The 16,053-nt window shown below is 42.8% G+C and overlaps 1 protein-coding gene across 1 annotated transcript in view; it reads left to right on the plus strand.

Moving 5' to 3' along the window:
* Positions 1-16,053, plus strand: part of LOC309363323 (dynein axonemal heavy chain 11-like) — a 216,175-nt gene that overhangs the window by 76,924 nt on the left and 123,198 nt on the right. The window contains exons 37-40 of the mRNA XM_081899478.1: positions 10,067-10,271; positions 11,526-11,691; positions 12,783-12,885; positions 14,946-15,185. Of these exons, the coding sequence (XP_081755604.1) occupies positions 10,067-10,271; positions 11,526-11,691; positions 12,783-12,885; positions 14,946-15,185 (714 nt within the window). The remainder of the gene's footprint in view (positions 1-10,066; positions 10,272-11,525; positions 11,692-12,782; positions 12,886-14,945; positions 15,186-16,053) is intronic.

Consider the following 16,053-nt stretch of genomic DNA (forward strand, 5'->3'; position numbering starts at 1 on the left):
CCCCTCAAATATTTTATTGGGGGCATGCGTGAAGGGACCTTGGCCCCTAGGAGTTGACTCCTATGAGAGACATACAGTGGAAACCTTGGGTTACAGACACTTCAGGTTACAGATGCTTCAGGTTACAGACTCCACTAACCCAGAAATAGTACCTCGGGTTAAGAACTTTGCTTCAGGATGAGAACAGAAAACATGCAGCAGTGGCGCAGTGGCAGCGGGAGGCCCCATTAGCTAAAGTGGTACCTCAGGTTAAGAACAGTTGCAGCTTAAGAATGGACCTCTGGAACGAATTAAGTTCTTAACCTGAGGTTGTTGTTGTTTAGTCTTTTAGTCATGTCCAACTCTTCGTGACTCCATGGACCAGAGCACGCCAGGCACTCCTGTCTTCCACGGCCTCCCGCAGTTTGGTCAGACTCATGTTTGTAGCTTTGAGGACACTGTCCAACCATCTCGTCCTCTGTCGTCCCCTTCTCCTTGTGCCCTCCATCTCTCCCAACATCAGGGTCTTTTCCAGGGAGTATTCTCTTCCCATGAGGTGGCCAAAGTATTGGAGCCTCAGCTTCACGATCTGTCCTTCCAGTGAGCACTCAGGGCTAATTTCCTTAAGAATGGATGCGTTTGATCTTCTTGCAGTCCATGGGACTCTCAAGAGTCTCCTCCAGCACCATAATTCAAAAGCATCAATTCTTTGGCGATCAGCCTTCTTTATGGTCCAGCTCTCACTTCCATACATCACTACCGGGAAAACCATGGCTTTAACTATACGGACCTTTGTTGGCAAGGTAACCTGAGGTACCACTGTATATTTAAAACAACAGATTGCCCAAGACTTTGGAGGATTATATATACCAATATTGGAAACCACCATGATGAATGTTGTTCTGATCCTTTTCAAGTGGCAAGCGAAAAAGGGGGGAACAAAATGAAACCCTCTTGTCCCCTTTCCTCCTCTCTGTTCCTTAGTGAATGACATCTTGCCAAATGAACTATTTAGATCAGGGTGGGGAAACTGTGGTCCTCCAGTTGTGGTTGGACTCCAACTCCCATCAACCACAGGCAGCATAGCTAATGGACATGGATGACAGAAGTACTCTGGCAACAGCTGAAAGGTCGCACCTCCCTACACATTACAGAAAACCTCTTTCTCCTAAACAGCTGCCAACTGATTGAAATTAGGGGTATTAGGCAAGGACAGAATTTGCTTCCTGGTGGTTGTGGTGGGGTTTTGCTCCTAGTGAAGACAGCCAGTGGTCAACCCTCCCTCCTACCCAGAGTCTCTTCTTATCTGAATTAGTTGCCATGCATTTTTATAATTTGGCTCAAAGAAAAACGCTCAAGGTTGATGTGGCCTGGGATTGACAGAACGATGGTTCTTGGGAATCCCTGTTGTCCATTTAAATTTTAATGTTTCTATCATTTGTTCCTCTGTGCAAATTAACGGCCGTGGCAGTGTGTTGGGTTTCTTTTCTGAAGTCAAGACTTTAAATTTAATTCAATCGCCTAGATTTACAGCTATTCTATATTTCACAAGGCAGAATCAATAATGTGACTGAAGTGAAGAAGATAAAAATTTATGGTATCTTGCAATTTAATGGTTGAAAAGATGCAATTGGAGAGATCATAAATTGTGAAGGAGTTTATGCTTCATTGCTCCTGATTCAGTGCTTGCTGTTAGGACTTGATTTGTGACTATTCACAAGGTGTGATTAATGGTGTGATCGATGCTTGCTTCAGTGCAGTAAAGCAGTTGTAATGCTCTTCATTAGAATAAATAAAATAAATTGACTGAAGCTTTATAAAAACTGTGTAACATTTAAAATCTAAAATGTCATTTTTTTCCCTGTTACAATTTAGGTTTCTTCAAAGCATTTTCCACCTACAACACATTATTCATTGTCATTCTTCTCAACCCCCCCCCTTCCCCTCTTGGATATTATAGAAATCCGTGTGGGTTTGGGTTAGCTTTATTCAAAGCTCACTGAAGAGGGGGAAAAAAAGAAAAGGAAGGGTAGGATGGAACTGGCTGGAGTCTAGGAAATTGTGGTGGCTCTGTTTTGCCATCTTCCCAAGGTGTGTTCTATTCTCCAAACATTTGAAAGCTGTGAATAACTGTGGCAGGAAACGTACGGATGATTCTGAAAAAAAAAGTAGACAAAATAATAGCTTCCGTTGTTCCTAAATGGAGTGGTTTTGTAATTGGCTCCAAAAAGGAGGCAGTGGAAATATATGAAACATTAAAATAGCATTTCATTATTTTGCAAAATATGGTGATGCTTTATTTTAGCCCATTAAGAAAGGGGAACTATTTTAAAAAATTGAGAACTTAGAAAAGAGGGGAGGCTTGTCTTGGTTGTCTTGGTTTAGAGTTGCTTTTTTATGGATTCAGTAAATATAGACAAGGCCACCAATCAAAAGAAAGTTGGTTCCACTTAGTACCCTTTGACAATTATAAGCTCTAGTTAGCTGCAACATATTTATCCTATTGATTTCAGTGGGACCTAAGCATAACTTTCTAACACTGTATTGGGGCCAAGGAGTGGTGAGAGAGGCATATTTATACTCTAGATCCCATGTCAGGTGAATGACAAGTGGGCAGCCTATCTGCCTGTCGTTTGGCCCTGCAGCGCTGGGGAGATAAGGATCTGGTCTGCCAGCCAGAAATAGTTTCCCATCCCTACTTGGGAATTAAAGCTGGGGTGGTGGTGCTAAGGAACCTCTAATAGAGGAGTCTCCTAATTGAACTACAATTCCCAGAACTCTATGGGGAAAGCTAAGCACCTTAACTTAGTATAAAACCAATCTAAGTTGATTGTGTAGTTACAAACTTTAATATTCTTCATAACTTCTTCAGAAGTGCATATATAAAAAGATGTCTGAGCAATAGGAAGAAAGTAAACAGCGTTAACCTCATACCCTCTCTTCAGTAAAACCCATCACCTGTGCAAGAATTCTAGTTCTAAATTGTTTTATCTTCAAGAAAGGTGCAGAGGAAGGTTTCAGGGGAGTTTTCCAATAATGGTTGGCTCATCGATAGATGAGGTGAAGCCATGAAGCACACACACACACACACACACACACACACACCCATTTTCTGCAGTGTTGTTGTTGTTACATTTTAATTTATTACTCAGCCTTCCCAAGTCCCATGGTGGATTGCTGCAATTAAAACCATGTTAAAAAGCAGTCTAAAACAATTTGCAGTCACAAAGATAGGGTGGGTTTTAAAAATATACATCTCAGGTGTCAAAAGCCAGGGAAAATAGGTCAGTTAGTGAATTCTCCTATCCAGTTAGTGAATGCCCTCAGGAGTGAGGCACCACCAACTCCCAATGGAAAGAAGCAGCAAGCAAGTGTATTGCTCTTCCTGGTTGCTTGGTTCCTAGTTGCCTTTCAGTCCCATCTCTCCGTTCCCATCTCCTGACCACTGCCCTTCCTTGGTCCATCCCTCACAATACAACGATGAGAAACCCTTGTGTGGCAACGTAAAAGTGAAAGCGTTGTGTAAAGTTCGCAAAATTGCAAAAAAACGTTGCCAGCTTTCTGTTTGCTATGCCTTTGTTAAGAGAATGTCTGTACATTCAGAAATAACCTGTAGCATATCTATTCTTCGACTGCACCACCTCAAAACGCAAGTGGGAACAGAGAGACATAGCTGTCAACTTACAGATTTGAAAATAAGGGACCAGCAGCCTCGAAAATAAGGGGATCAGCAGCCAAAATAAGGGATTTTCCAAGGGGCACAGGTATGTTCAACTTCTGAGCCCCTCCGAGCCAAAGGCAGAAAGCCCAGCCAGCAGCCAAACAAAGCCAGAGACAGCTGGAGACCAAGTTTGGGAAAGCCTGGTCTACCCACTTGGAATTTGAACTCCCAAATTCGTTCCCTTTTCTCTGCATTTGAATATTTTTTACTACTATTATGCCCCCCAGTGAAGTGATTCTATTCAATGTAAAGCAATATAGGCAAAGGAGACCTAGATAGTTTTTCTTCAGTGATAAGTGTTACCTGTGCAGCCTCATTGTTACTTTCAGCAAATCAGTCAGCCCTGTGATACTCACCTTTCTTAGGCATACAGTTTTCCAAATTCTCAACATATCCCTTGATCAGCTTAGTGATATGTTGAAAAATAAAGGATATAGCACATGGTGGGCTCTGCGTGTTGGGGGGTGAGGGGGAAGCATCCTATTCTCTGTGTCTGTCCATGGGTTCCTTCTAGATCCCTCGCAGTTCATTAGGAGGTTGCTCAATTTATTAGAAACCAATCATGCATTCATACATTCTTCCATCTGAAGTGCACTTTTAAATGTTAGACTATACACTAATCAAGTTGAACATGATAATGAGAGCACGTTCACATTGTTAAGGTAAATGATCCAATGCACTCATAGTGAAGACTTATTTGAACTACAATTGGAGCTTTTCATTGCAATATTGAACATTCTGGGGAACTTGGAGTGCGTTGTTTGGTGGCTGACTTGCAAATGTCTGATTATCATTATCTTGCTGGCGGTGGGTTGGCCATTTCACTCCTGCTTTCGGTTGCTTTTCTAGGAGTCATTAGAATTTTATGGCAAACTGGGAACCGGATTCTAGATGTTATGAATATTAATGCTCTTCCTTTTCTTACAAAGGCAGACACAAATATTTATTTATTTACGGCACAATCCTATAGACCGTTGCTTAGAGCTAAATCCCATTTTCAGTGGGGAAAGTGGGTATGGCGTCACAGGCTTGTTTCCTTATTTCCGTTGATTAATAATCTGCTTCACTGTATAGAGCAAAGGTAGATTGTTTACATTTTTACATCTTCATATTTAAAGCAACAAGAACAAGATGCCTTCTTAAGAAGGAAGTGGTAAAAGCACCTGCTTTGCCAACTCCTAGGGACCAAGGTCCTTTTGGCCCCTCTAATAAAATATTTGAGGGGGCTGGGCCCTCAAAAGTAGATGGGCATTGCCATTCAAGTGGACCACGTCATGTGATTGGTATTTTATTCAAGTTGGTACCCCTGTGGCAGACAACTGCCATTTTAAGCCCTCAAAAGTCAGTGCCCAATCTGATGTGCTCTTGGGCATTGTATTCGGGAGGATTTAAGATGTCGTTCACATGCTATCAAAGGCCTGGAGCCGAAAAGGAGCCCATCTCATATTTTAAAGCCCCACTCACTGCCAGGGGGTCTCAGGATTGCTCAGGCATAGATAGAGTGTGTGCAAGTAGAGGAGAAGGAAGAAAGGAGTTTGGATTTGATATCACTACCCTAAGGAGTCTCAAAGCGGCTCACAACCTCCTTTCCCTTCCTCCCCACAACAAACACTCTGTGAGGTGAGTGGGGCTGAGAGACTTCAGAGAAGTGTGACTGGCCCAAGGTCACCCAGCAGCTGCAGGTGGAGGAGCAGGGGAGTGAACCCGGTTCACCAGATTACGAGTCCACCGCTCTTAACCACTACACCACATTGGCTCACCCTCATGTGAGTTGAGGGTGTTGACTGTTGTAGTGCCAAGCCAAAGAGACGTGAAGCAGGGCCTCCATCCAGCTCTGCTACTGTTAGCCCCAGTCACTTACACACACGGCAGGTCGTAATTTAAAATAATAGTCACGTTCCGCCTCAGTTCAAGAACCATTGGCAGTGGATGGTACCATCTTAGATCCTCAGAATGCACTGGCCAATATGACGTCGACATCACACCGATCATTGCATTTGGGGCGGTGTGGGGTTCAAGATTGTGACCAATTGTTGCTGACTCCCTCAAGCTTAGGCTCTGAAATCTCTATCCTACCACGTCAAGGGTGTTGCGGTCTGAGCTTGTAGTCCTGGATTTATGGGTGGCAAGAGCTTTGAAGAACCCAGTGGCAGTGGCAGCCTGCATGGTGCACTTAGTGCCTAGTTTTTGCTGAGCAAAAGGCCGATGAAGAGACACAAGGAAGGGAAAGACCTTGTGGACTGCTGCCAGGGAAGTTTCAGTTCGAACAATGGAGGTGCAGCGATATCAATAGATCTTTTAAATGCACTGCCCCCCTTGGAGTTAGCTGCCTTTAGAATTTTGATTGCTAGACTTTTACTGCTTGGTTGGGGGAAAAGGCAGCGCTGTGGGGCTTACTTAGAGCAACATCATTCAACTTGGTGCTACGTGGTGTCTTCTCCTCCTATGGAGCATTTAGTGGAGGAAGGAAAAGAGCCAGGAAGCATTAGATGAAAGTGGGACAATCTTAGTCCAAGGAGAGAAGACAAGAAGTGTGTAAATGACTCACTTTGGCCCCACAGTTGTAGTGCGGGCAAATGGATGGAAGGCATTTTGTGGCTGGGGAAAATAAGGGAGAAATATAGTTAAAGCTATGGTTTTCCCAGTAGTGATGTATGGAAGTGAGAGCTGGACCATAAAGAAGGCTGATCGCCAAAGAATTGACGCTTTTGAATTATGGTGCTGGAGGAGACTCTTGAGAGTCCCATGGACTGCAAGACGATCAAACCTATCCATTCTGAAGGAAATCAGCCCTGCGTGCTCACTGAAAGGACAGATCCTGAAGCTGAGACTCCAGTACTTTGGCCACCTCATGAGAAGAGAAGACTCCCTGGAAAAGACCCTGATGTTGGGAAAGATGGAGGGCACAAGGAGAAGGGGACGACAGAGGACGAGATGGTTGGTAGTGTTCTCGAAGCTACCAGCATGAGTTTGACCAAACTGCGGGAGGCAGTGGAAGACAGAAGTGCCTGGTGGGCTCTGGTGCATGGGGTCATGAAGAGTCGGACACGACTAAACGTCTAAACAACAACAAGATGGGCTTTCATGATGTCTCTTGTCTTCTGTCAGATCTACACACCCTGTACACAAACACACAAACTCTCTGTTTTCGTTTCTCTCCTTTTCTCACTTTTCCAATCTTCAGTTCTTCGCATCTCCACCTCGGCTTGCAGTTTCTTTAAAAATGCCCTCCTGAAAACGTACCAGCATTTCAGTGTGAAATTTTCCTAATATAGCAATTTTTGTATGCAGTTTCTGCCTGATAGCATGCATTTTCGTGTTATGTTTGCTAATAACACAAGGGCCGATAAGCTGATACTGAATCCTGAAAAGACAGTAGTGTTTTGTGTCCTAAGTTCTTATATCTGGGAGCTGGGGAGGTGGCCTGCCCTGGATGGGGTTGCACTCCCTTAGCAGAAAAGGCTGACAGTTTGGAGAGTGCTCTGTCACTGGAAGCTCAGGTGGGTCTGTGGCTAAGAATGCCTTTTTTCAGTTCTGGCTTTTCGGTTCAGCCACAGACCCTTTTTGAACAGAGATGACTTGGCCACTGTACTCCATGCTCTGGTACATTCCTGATTGGATTACTGCAATGCACTCTATGTGGGACTGCCCTTGAAGATGACTCAAGCCAAAATGTAGCAGCCAGATTACTGGCCTGGGTTCTGTTTCGATCTCATAGTTAAAGGGACCCCTGACCATTAGGTCCAGTCGTGGCCAACTCTGGGGTTGCGGCACTCATCTTGCTTTATTGGCCGAGGAAGCCAGTGGCCAGCATGAGTAAGCTGCTTCTGGCGAACCAGAGCAGCACACTGAAACGCTGTTTACCTTCCCGCTGGAGTGGTACCTATTTATCTACTTGCACTTTGACGTGCTTTCGAACTGCTAGGTTGGCAGGAGCAGGGACCAAGCAACGAGAGCTAACCCCGTTGCGGGGATTCTAACCGCCGACCTTCTGATTGGTAAGTCCTAGGCTCTGTGGTTTAACCCACAGCGCCACCCACGTCCCTCTAACGAGAACTCTAATCAGGGTTAAAACAAATGGAAAGAATTGCAAACTGTCTCACTCTTTGATCTATCTAAGAACGATTCAAACCGCCGACCTTCTGATTGGCAAGTCCTAGGCTCTGTGGTTTAACCCACAGTGCCACCCACGTCCCTTCAATCTCATACAACTCCCCTTTTAATGGAAGCTGCACTGGCTGCCAACTCAAGGAGAACTGACTCATAATTGAAGTCAAATTCAAACCCAGATCTGATACATTTGCAATGGTTTGGTTTCCTTTGCTTACATACAGTAATTTAGGGCGGCCATACATCCAGAATTTCCCGAATAATACGGGAATTATTACTATTTTTTCAACAACTTTTGTGTTCGAATTTTCACTTGAAATATGGCAACCCTACAGCAACACCTCTTCCAGTGTTTTAAAGCTATCTGCTCCATATGCTGGTTTTTGAAGAGACTCATTGGAATAGCATGCTTAGTATTTGTTAACCTACCCACTGTCTCTGTAACCTCCTTTATGTACTTAATTCAACTAAAAAAATGAGAAATCTGTGTTACTTATTTGTTATTGTTGACTTTTTATTATACACTTCTGAAAACCCATAGATACACACACAAAGAGCAACTGAGAGAACCAACATAAATGGAGAAACCCTTTCATCCCTACTCTCAGCCAGTAGGAACATTTGGTTCCATCTTTTTTGGTTCAATGCTTTTAAATAGGCCTTGAGAACCAATTTGTTTAGATCTGCTGTTAGCCGAGATACTGGACTGTTTTGTAAATATTATTTAATTGCTTAAACTGCTTCTGATTTCCTTTTAATTGGTTTAACGTTGATTCTATGAGTGCTGCGCTATAATCCACAACATTTTTAAACTGCCATTTTGTTTGTTACTGTAGTGAGATGGGTTCTAAGTCCCCTTCCCTTCCGTTTTTATTTATATATGTAAACCACCTCGTAACTCTTTTGCCCTAAAAGCGGCATAGAAATAACTAGAAATAAACGAAGAATAAGTAGTTGAAATGAGTTGCAACCCTACACTCGTGTCACAACAAAATAGTTCGCTCCTAAGTAGAGCTTGTGCCTGAGTGTTTCCAAGCTCTAACCTTAATCAAACCGCACAACATTTCTGTGATACAATTAAGTAATAATATGTCCATTTTCCAGTTGGCTAAACTAAGCACAGATAAGTTAATTAACTTACCCAAGAGACTACACAGTATCAATTAATCACTAAAGTAGAAACTGCATCCAGAATCACAATTAATTATAGCCTTGCTCTGATTGTTATTAGACTTTCTTCACTATAGTGCAAGCGTTGCTCTTCGCAACACCAGAAGGAGTGTATTCACACGTCATACACACCAGAGACAGCCGCTGAAAAACTCTTGCAGCTTAGCGATTGATTCAATATGCAGTAGGCATATTTCACTTCAAGAATCCACATTTTTCTATCTGCCTCCTCGGGTTCTTTGTGGGCTTGTAAAAATGACAATCCATTATGGACCTATACTTTATTTTTCATTTGGAACCTTGTAGAGAGAGCGATCTTCTTCCCACCCTCTCACCACCTCACCAGATTCTCACATTATCTCCTATACAAGCTGACTTCATACTTCATTTCTGCCATTGATATGCCTATTTTCTGCAGTGTGAATGAACTGCCTGGGGTGATAAATATTAAAGTATATCTGCAATTACATTTTCAAAAGAAATCGGGCCTTTTTTGTGAATAAAATTATTGCTGCCATATTTACTCAGTTTCCCAATTTTAATTCTGATATCCTTGGGTAGAATTTTCGGTCCAACTTATTGGCAAAAGCAATTCAACATCATTTCTCTTCATTTATGTCCATGTTATATTATTTCAGCATAATCATATGGTAGAGCTATGACTTATGTTTATAGCATGTCATTTATATTTGAAAATGTGAATATAGACATTGCAATAATTCTCATATTACATTTCACTGTATTTTAAGTGACAGCAAAATGCAGTATTCCACCACATTGAGTTACAAATGCTATATAATGTAATCTTGCTAAAACAGCTATTTAGCTTCTGATCTTTGCAGTGTCAAAAATCATTCATTGTTATTACAAAATTAAGATTATGACAAGTATAAAGTCTGAGTAACTGTTATATATTTCCACTTGTTTAATCTTAATGTATAAATTCACTTTTCTGTCACCTAAATTGAAGTATAAAAACAATTACATTGATTTACATTGCGAAAGAGCACTCTTAACTGCATAACATATATCTTTCCCCCTTGTCTCTAAAATGCATATACCTCTTTGCCTTGTCTGAGGGAACAGACAGTCTTGATTCATACATCCGAGACCATTCGCTTGAGATATTTTGTGGATTTGCTTTTGGAGAAGGGTCAGCCAATTATGCTTGTGGGAAATGCTGGAGTTGGAAAAACCATTCTCATGTCGGACAAGTTTAGCAAGCTCTCAGAAGATTATATGGTGGCTAAAGTCCCCTTCAATTATTACACAACATCTGCTATGCTTCAGCGTATGTAACTACCATCATTTTACCTCCTCCTTTAATATTCTGTCTTTACAGCAGCACAACTTCAAAATTGAAAAACCATGCCATTTCACCGCAGACCTGGGAATTAAGTAGTAGTAGTAGTAGTAGTAGTGGTAATAATAATAATAATAATTTATTTATACCCTGCCCATGTGGCTGGGTTTCCCCAGCAACTCTGGGCGGCTCCCAAGAGAATATTAAAAATGTGATAAAACATCACACATTAAAAACTTCTCTAAACTGGGCTGCCTTCAGATGGCTTCTAAAAGTCAGACAGTTGTTTATTTCCTTGACTTCTGAAGGGAGGGTGTTCCACAGGGTGGGTGCCACTACCGAGAAGGCCCTCTGCCTGGTTCCCTGTAACCTCACATCTCGCAGTGAGGGAATCACCAGAAGGCCCTCAGAGCTGGACCTTAGTGTCCGGTCTGCATGGTGGTATCCTTGAGGTATACTGGGCCAAGGCCATTGAGGGCTTTAAAGGTCAGCACCAGCACTTCAAACTGTGCTCAGAATCGTACTGGGAGCCAATGAAGGGTCTTTCAGGACTGGTGTTATGTGGTCTTGGCGGTACTAAGATTACAGCACACCATTTGTCAGAAAAAGCAAAAAAATAAACAAATCCTGGAGGATCAGTCATGGATCCCCTGTGTGGTTTAGTGCTTCCAGTTCCAGTTCTTATTTATTTATTTATTTATTTTGACTTAGATGCATCAACACAGTCTATTTTGTGCGTGTAGTGTCTGCCTGCTGTTGTTTTACTACAACCCCCATCACCTCTTGTCTTTGGCTATGCTGGTTGAGGCTGATGGGAGTTGGGAAAACACCACTCTCTGAAAGGAGAGACTGTTTTAGGGTAGCATGACTGGTTTGGCTACACTGGGCATCAGCGCCACAGGCGGTGCCACAACAATTGTGAGCTCAAGAGGCAGGGGGAGCCGCTGAAATTTTAGCCGCACTGAGTCCACCACTGCTGGAAGGCACCATATTGGCTACTCCTAATATAGGGCCTCAGCCACAAAGTCTGTCGTTTCTGACTGGCAGCTCAGAATAAATTTCATTCACGTACTTAAGGGTTTTTTAGACCCTCTGAGCCTTCGACATGTGAAAGCGTACATGAATAAGCTCTATATATGACGATAATGATCTGTTTGAGCACGCTAGGTATTTGAACTCTTTGCCTTTTCCTACAGCTGCGCTTCAACTATTGTTCTCATGCAACTTCTGTTCTCTTCGCAGGTGTTCTTGAAAGGTCCTTGGAAAAGAAAGCTGGCAGAAATTATGCTCCTCCAGGCATGAGAAAATTAATTTACTTCATTGATGATCTTAATATGCCTGAGGTGGATGCCTATGGGACTGTCCAGCCTCATACTTTAATTAGACAGCACCTCGACTATAGTCATTGGTAAACTTTTTTTTTTAAAAAAAAGTTTAAAGTTATACATATATGCATATTTGGAAATATTAAATGATTTCTAGCTTGACTAGTATGACTATGAACTGATGAGTAAAGAAAATAGCATGGCACATATTCATGAGTAGGAACCTTTATTTTGCTTATCTGTTGCTGGGGAAATCTTCAATGTTTGCACTGGTAGATGCTCTATATATGGGCAGCCAACCATCAATGGAAGAGCATGACAAAATGACTGCTAAATTTTGGGGATGCAGTTGCTGCTTACCTTAGTAGGTATTGCCAAGAAGTACAGCTAGAAAAGGAATGTGGGGGGTGCTGTGGTCTAAACCACAGAGCCTAGGGCTTGTCGATCAGAAGGTCGGCGGTTCGAATCCCCACAACGGGGTGAGCTTCCGTTGCTCAGTCCATGCTCCTGCCCACCTAGCAATTCAAAAGCACGTCAAAGTGCAAGTAGATAAATAGGTACTGCTCCGGCGGGAAGGTAGGCAGCGTTTCCGTGCGCTACTCTGGTTCGCCAGAAGTGAACCTCCGGAACGAATTAAATACGCAACCAGACGTACCACTGTATTGTCTACCCTGATTAACGTGGGATCTTCAAGGTCTCAGGCAGACACTTTTATTTCCCATTACCTGTTACCTGGTTTTGACTGGGTGAATGAGTTCACAGTAACCCTGAACCACATCCATGCCTGCTTCAGCCCCTTTCCAAGCGCAGAACTGCATCTGCTGCACTTGTCGAAATTGGTTACGGCATCTCAATAACCTTGTTAAAGGGATGCCAACATTGGAAATTCTCGCCTCTATACAGGAGACACTTGAACACTACTGTCATAATTTGATGAGAGAAGGCCAAATTTAGGTCCTGTCAGTCTTCAGAGTTGCTTAAGAGACTGAGAATTATAGGAATCTTGTGTTAAGAGAGCAGGGACAAAAGAAAGGTTTTCAGATCTTTTAACAGAGGGCTACATAATCAGACTTTCTTCCAGCAGCCTTCAGTGTGAAGATCTGTCAATAGGGATCTCAAACTGTGAATATACAATTGAGTTTTATTATCTCTTTGTTATTTTGTAACTACATAGGTATGACAGACAGAAACTGATTTTGAAAGAAATTCACAATTGTCAGTATGTCACGTGCATGAATCCCACGGCTGGAAGTTTTTCAGTAAATCAGCGTCTTCAGGTAGGTTGCCACAAGTGCCAAATGTTAGCTGCCTATTCCTCCCTCTTCTTCCCCAGAATAATATTAAAGTGATTTTAATTTCAGTAAAAGAGAAAATCATTAACTTTATTGTGTGCACTGGTGTTTACACCTCTGGAGATAGAGTTTTTGGGGGTTTATGTGTGTTAAAAATACTCAAGCACGGCTTTTTCTCTGCTTTCTCGTAATAATACTAATAAATAACGATACGTGAATCGTTGGACTAGATACAGAGCTAAATAACATGATAGGGATGAGCACAACTAGGTCCATTCACACATAAGCAATCATTGGAAATAGCTTCCTAATCTGCAAAAGTATCCTCTGAATGTGAATGGATGCCTGACTTGAATAAGCCAGGTGAAGTATTTTGTGATGAAGTGAAAACCAGCACGAATGAAACAAAATTAAAAGCACAGGAGGATCACTAGGTGAAATATACTTGGAGTCGGGAGTGTATTTCATGCTCTTTATTCAGCTCATGGTAGTGAGGAATGAAAGTTCCCCCAAAATATCTGCTTTATATACATTATTTACACAATGAGCCGCACGCGATTGGCTAATTCCTGGATTCTCACTTCCACCTGGAGCTGGATTGGGTGGCTCCTGCGGACCAATCATACTGCTGCATTGTTCTAGGACCAATCAGACTGCTGCATTCTGAATCCTATTGTTCTAGGACCAATCAGACTGCTGCATTTTGGATCCTATTGTTCTAGGACCAATCAGACTGCTGCATCTGGATCCTATTCAACTCAGTACATAACACTAGGTGTCAGGGACCGTGATGAGGAGGGCTGCACTGAGGAGGAATGGTGGGAGCCACCCCTTCCCCCTGCTCCTGATCAGGATCCTGAATCTTCCCAGGAGCAGGAGGACAGTATAGATTTGAAACAGTGGTTTGCAGAGGGGCATAGTTCAGAAGGCAGAAGCTGGGAAATCTGGATGGGGAACAGTTAGGAGAAGAATCACTGGGAGGGAGAGGGTTAACAGATTCACTGTCTCTGGAAAGCATTCCCATGCTCAGCCCAAGGTCAAGAAGAGCAGATAAGGTGGCAGCAAAGAAAGCACAGTGGTTACAAGCTCGGGTTACAAGACACAGTAATGACGTGTGTGACTAGGGAGTAAGTGGGTGGAACCCTTAATTGTGGGAGCACCTTCATTCCTAGGAAATGGATTCTCTCGCTGTGATCATTAAAGTTTCTAACTGGTTAGAAGACTCCTTTTCCTTTGTTCTGCTTATCTACTGCCAAAGTGGGGAGGAAGCCAGTTCCCTGAAGCCTGACACTAGGCAATCGAAGATGGGAGACTGGTTTGGGCTTCATCCTTTTCCATTGGCTTCTTGGAAGCATCTTGTTGAACACTTTTTGGAAGCAGGATGCTGAACTTTGGGTCTGGTCCAGGAGGGCTCTTCTGATGTGTAGGACTATATATACCGTATTTTTCGCCCTATAGGGCGCACCGGCCCAGAGGGCGCACCTAGTTTTTTGGGGGGAAATAAAGGGGGGAAATTATTTTTTCCCCAGGCGTGGGGCTGGGGAAGCCCGAGCTTCTCCCGACCCCAGCTCCCAGAACAGGCTGCTATCTGCAAGCCTTGGGAGCCCGGTGGGAACTCCTGCCAGACTCCCCAGGCTTGCGGATATCTGCCCGAAGCCTGGGGCGCTCTCCGCTGCGCTCCCCGGATTTCGGGCTGCAGGCTGCTGTCCGCAAGCCTTGGGAGCCCGGCGGGAAGCACCAACCCCTCTCGCTCTCCAGGCTTCAGCGAAAGCCTGCACACACATTTCCCCTTCATTTTTGGAGGGGGAAAAGTGCATCCTATAGGGCGAAAAATACAGTGTGTGTGTGTGTGTATGTGTGTGTGTATATATATATATATATATATATATATATATATATATATATATGTTTCCCCACACCCAAAAAACTTCTCAGCTCCCTTTGAAAGTTGCCTTCAAGATTTCAAATATGCAAATCGAATAGTGGCTATAATATACTCTCTGGTTTGCTTCTTCCCCATCTCCCTTTCCCCTCTTCTCTTTCAGAGACATTTTTCTGTGTTTGCTGTCCACTTCCCGGGAGCAGATGCTTTAGCAGCTATCTACGGGAAGATAATGAACATGCATTTCCAGCAAGGGGGATTCTGTTACAGCATAGTGAAATCTGTCGGCACACTTGCCCAAGCTGCCATTTCACTGCACCAGAAGATGACACAGAATTTTCTACCCACGGCCATCCGATTTCATTATATTTTTAATCTAAGAGATTTGACACGCATATTCCAGGTAATGCAGTTCACTCCTTTCTTTGTTTACAGTTGGTCGGAGGTTTTTTTTTTTTAAAAAAATAATTTTTATTAAGTACAAATTAGAAAACATACATATTTACAACAAAAGAAAATACAAAGGAAAAAGAAAATACATATAACCAAGGAAAAAAATTAGAGAATACTTTGCCTCTTTTCATATTTACAGTTATTTATACCTCTATAAAATGCTATTCACAATAAAGGAGTGAAATGAAAGATAAGATATCAGAAAAAAAAGAAAAAAAGAACAAAGAAAAATAAAGAAGTAAAAGAAAAGGATCATAGGTGAATAAGTATTCACTATACATAGCCGTTTCCCATCTATATTTATATTCAATTGTATAATTTCATCTTGTCCTTATCCACCTTAGAAAGTGTTGTTGTTTTTAAAAAGACTTCCACCGTTTGCCTCACGCGTTTTTAACAATCCGTTCGTCAAATCCTCTCTTCTTCATATTTTCCCTTTGAATTTCCTTAATGTCTCACTTTGTATTTTTTATATTATGCACAAGATTATTCTAAACACAACCAGATTTTTATAGTCGAGCCCTGGTTTTGTAAATAATCATTTAAGAACTCCCATTGCTTCATAACCATGGTCGGAGTTGTTATATAACCCGCATACAGTGGACCACAGCCAGCCTAGGACGTTTTGCCACTTGGGGCAAAAACCCACCGCTGTTCCCTGCCTCCGCCTCCTTGGATGTGCCCATCTGCTGCCCTGCCGCCCCCCAGCTACTGCTGCCTCTATAAATGCCCCTTGTCCCTTCCTCTGCTGTGCATGGTCTGCCCTGCTGCTATGGGGGTGTGTGGCCACCACAGCAGGTCACACCCACAAAGGAGTA

Source organism: Podarcis melisellensis (assembly GCF_964234715.1).
Source record: "Podarcis melisellensis genome assembly, chromosome: 1".
NCBI classification, from domain to species: Eukaryota; Metazoa; Chordata; class Lepidosauria; order Squamata; family Lacertidae; genus Podarcis; species Podarcis melisellensis.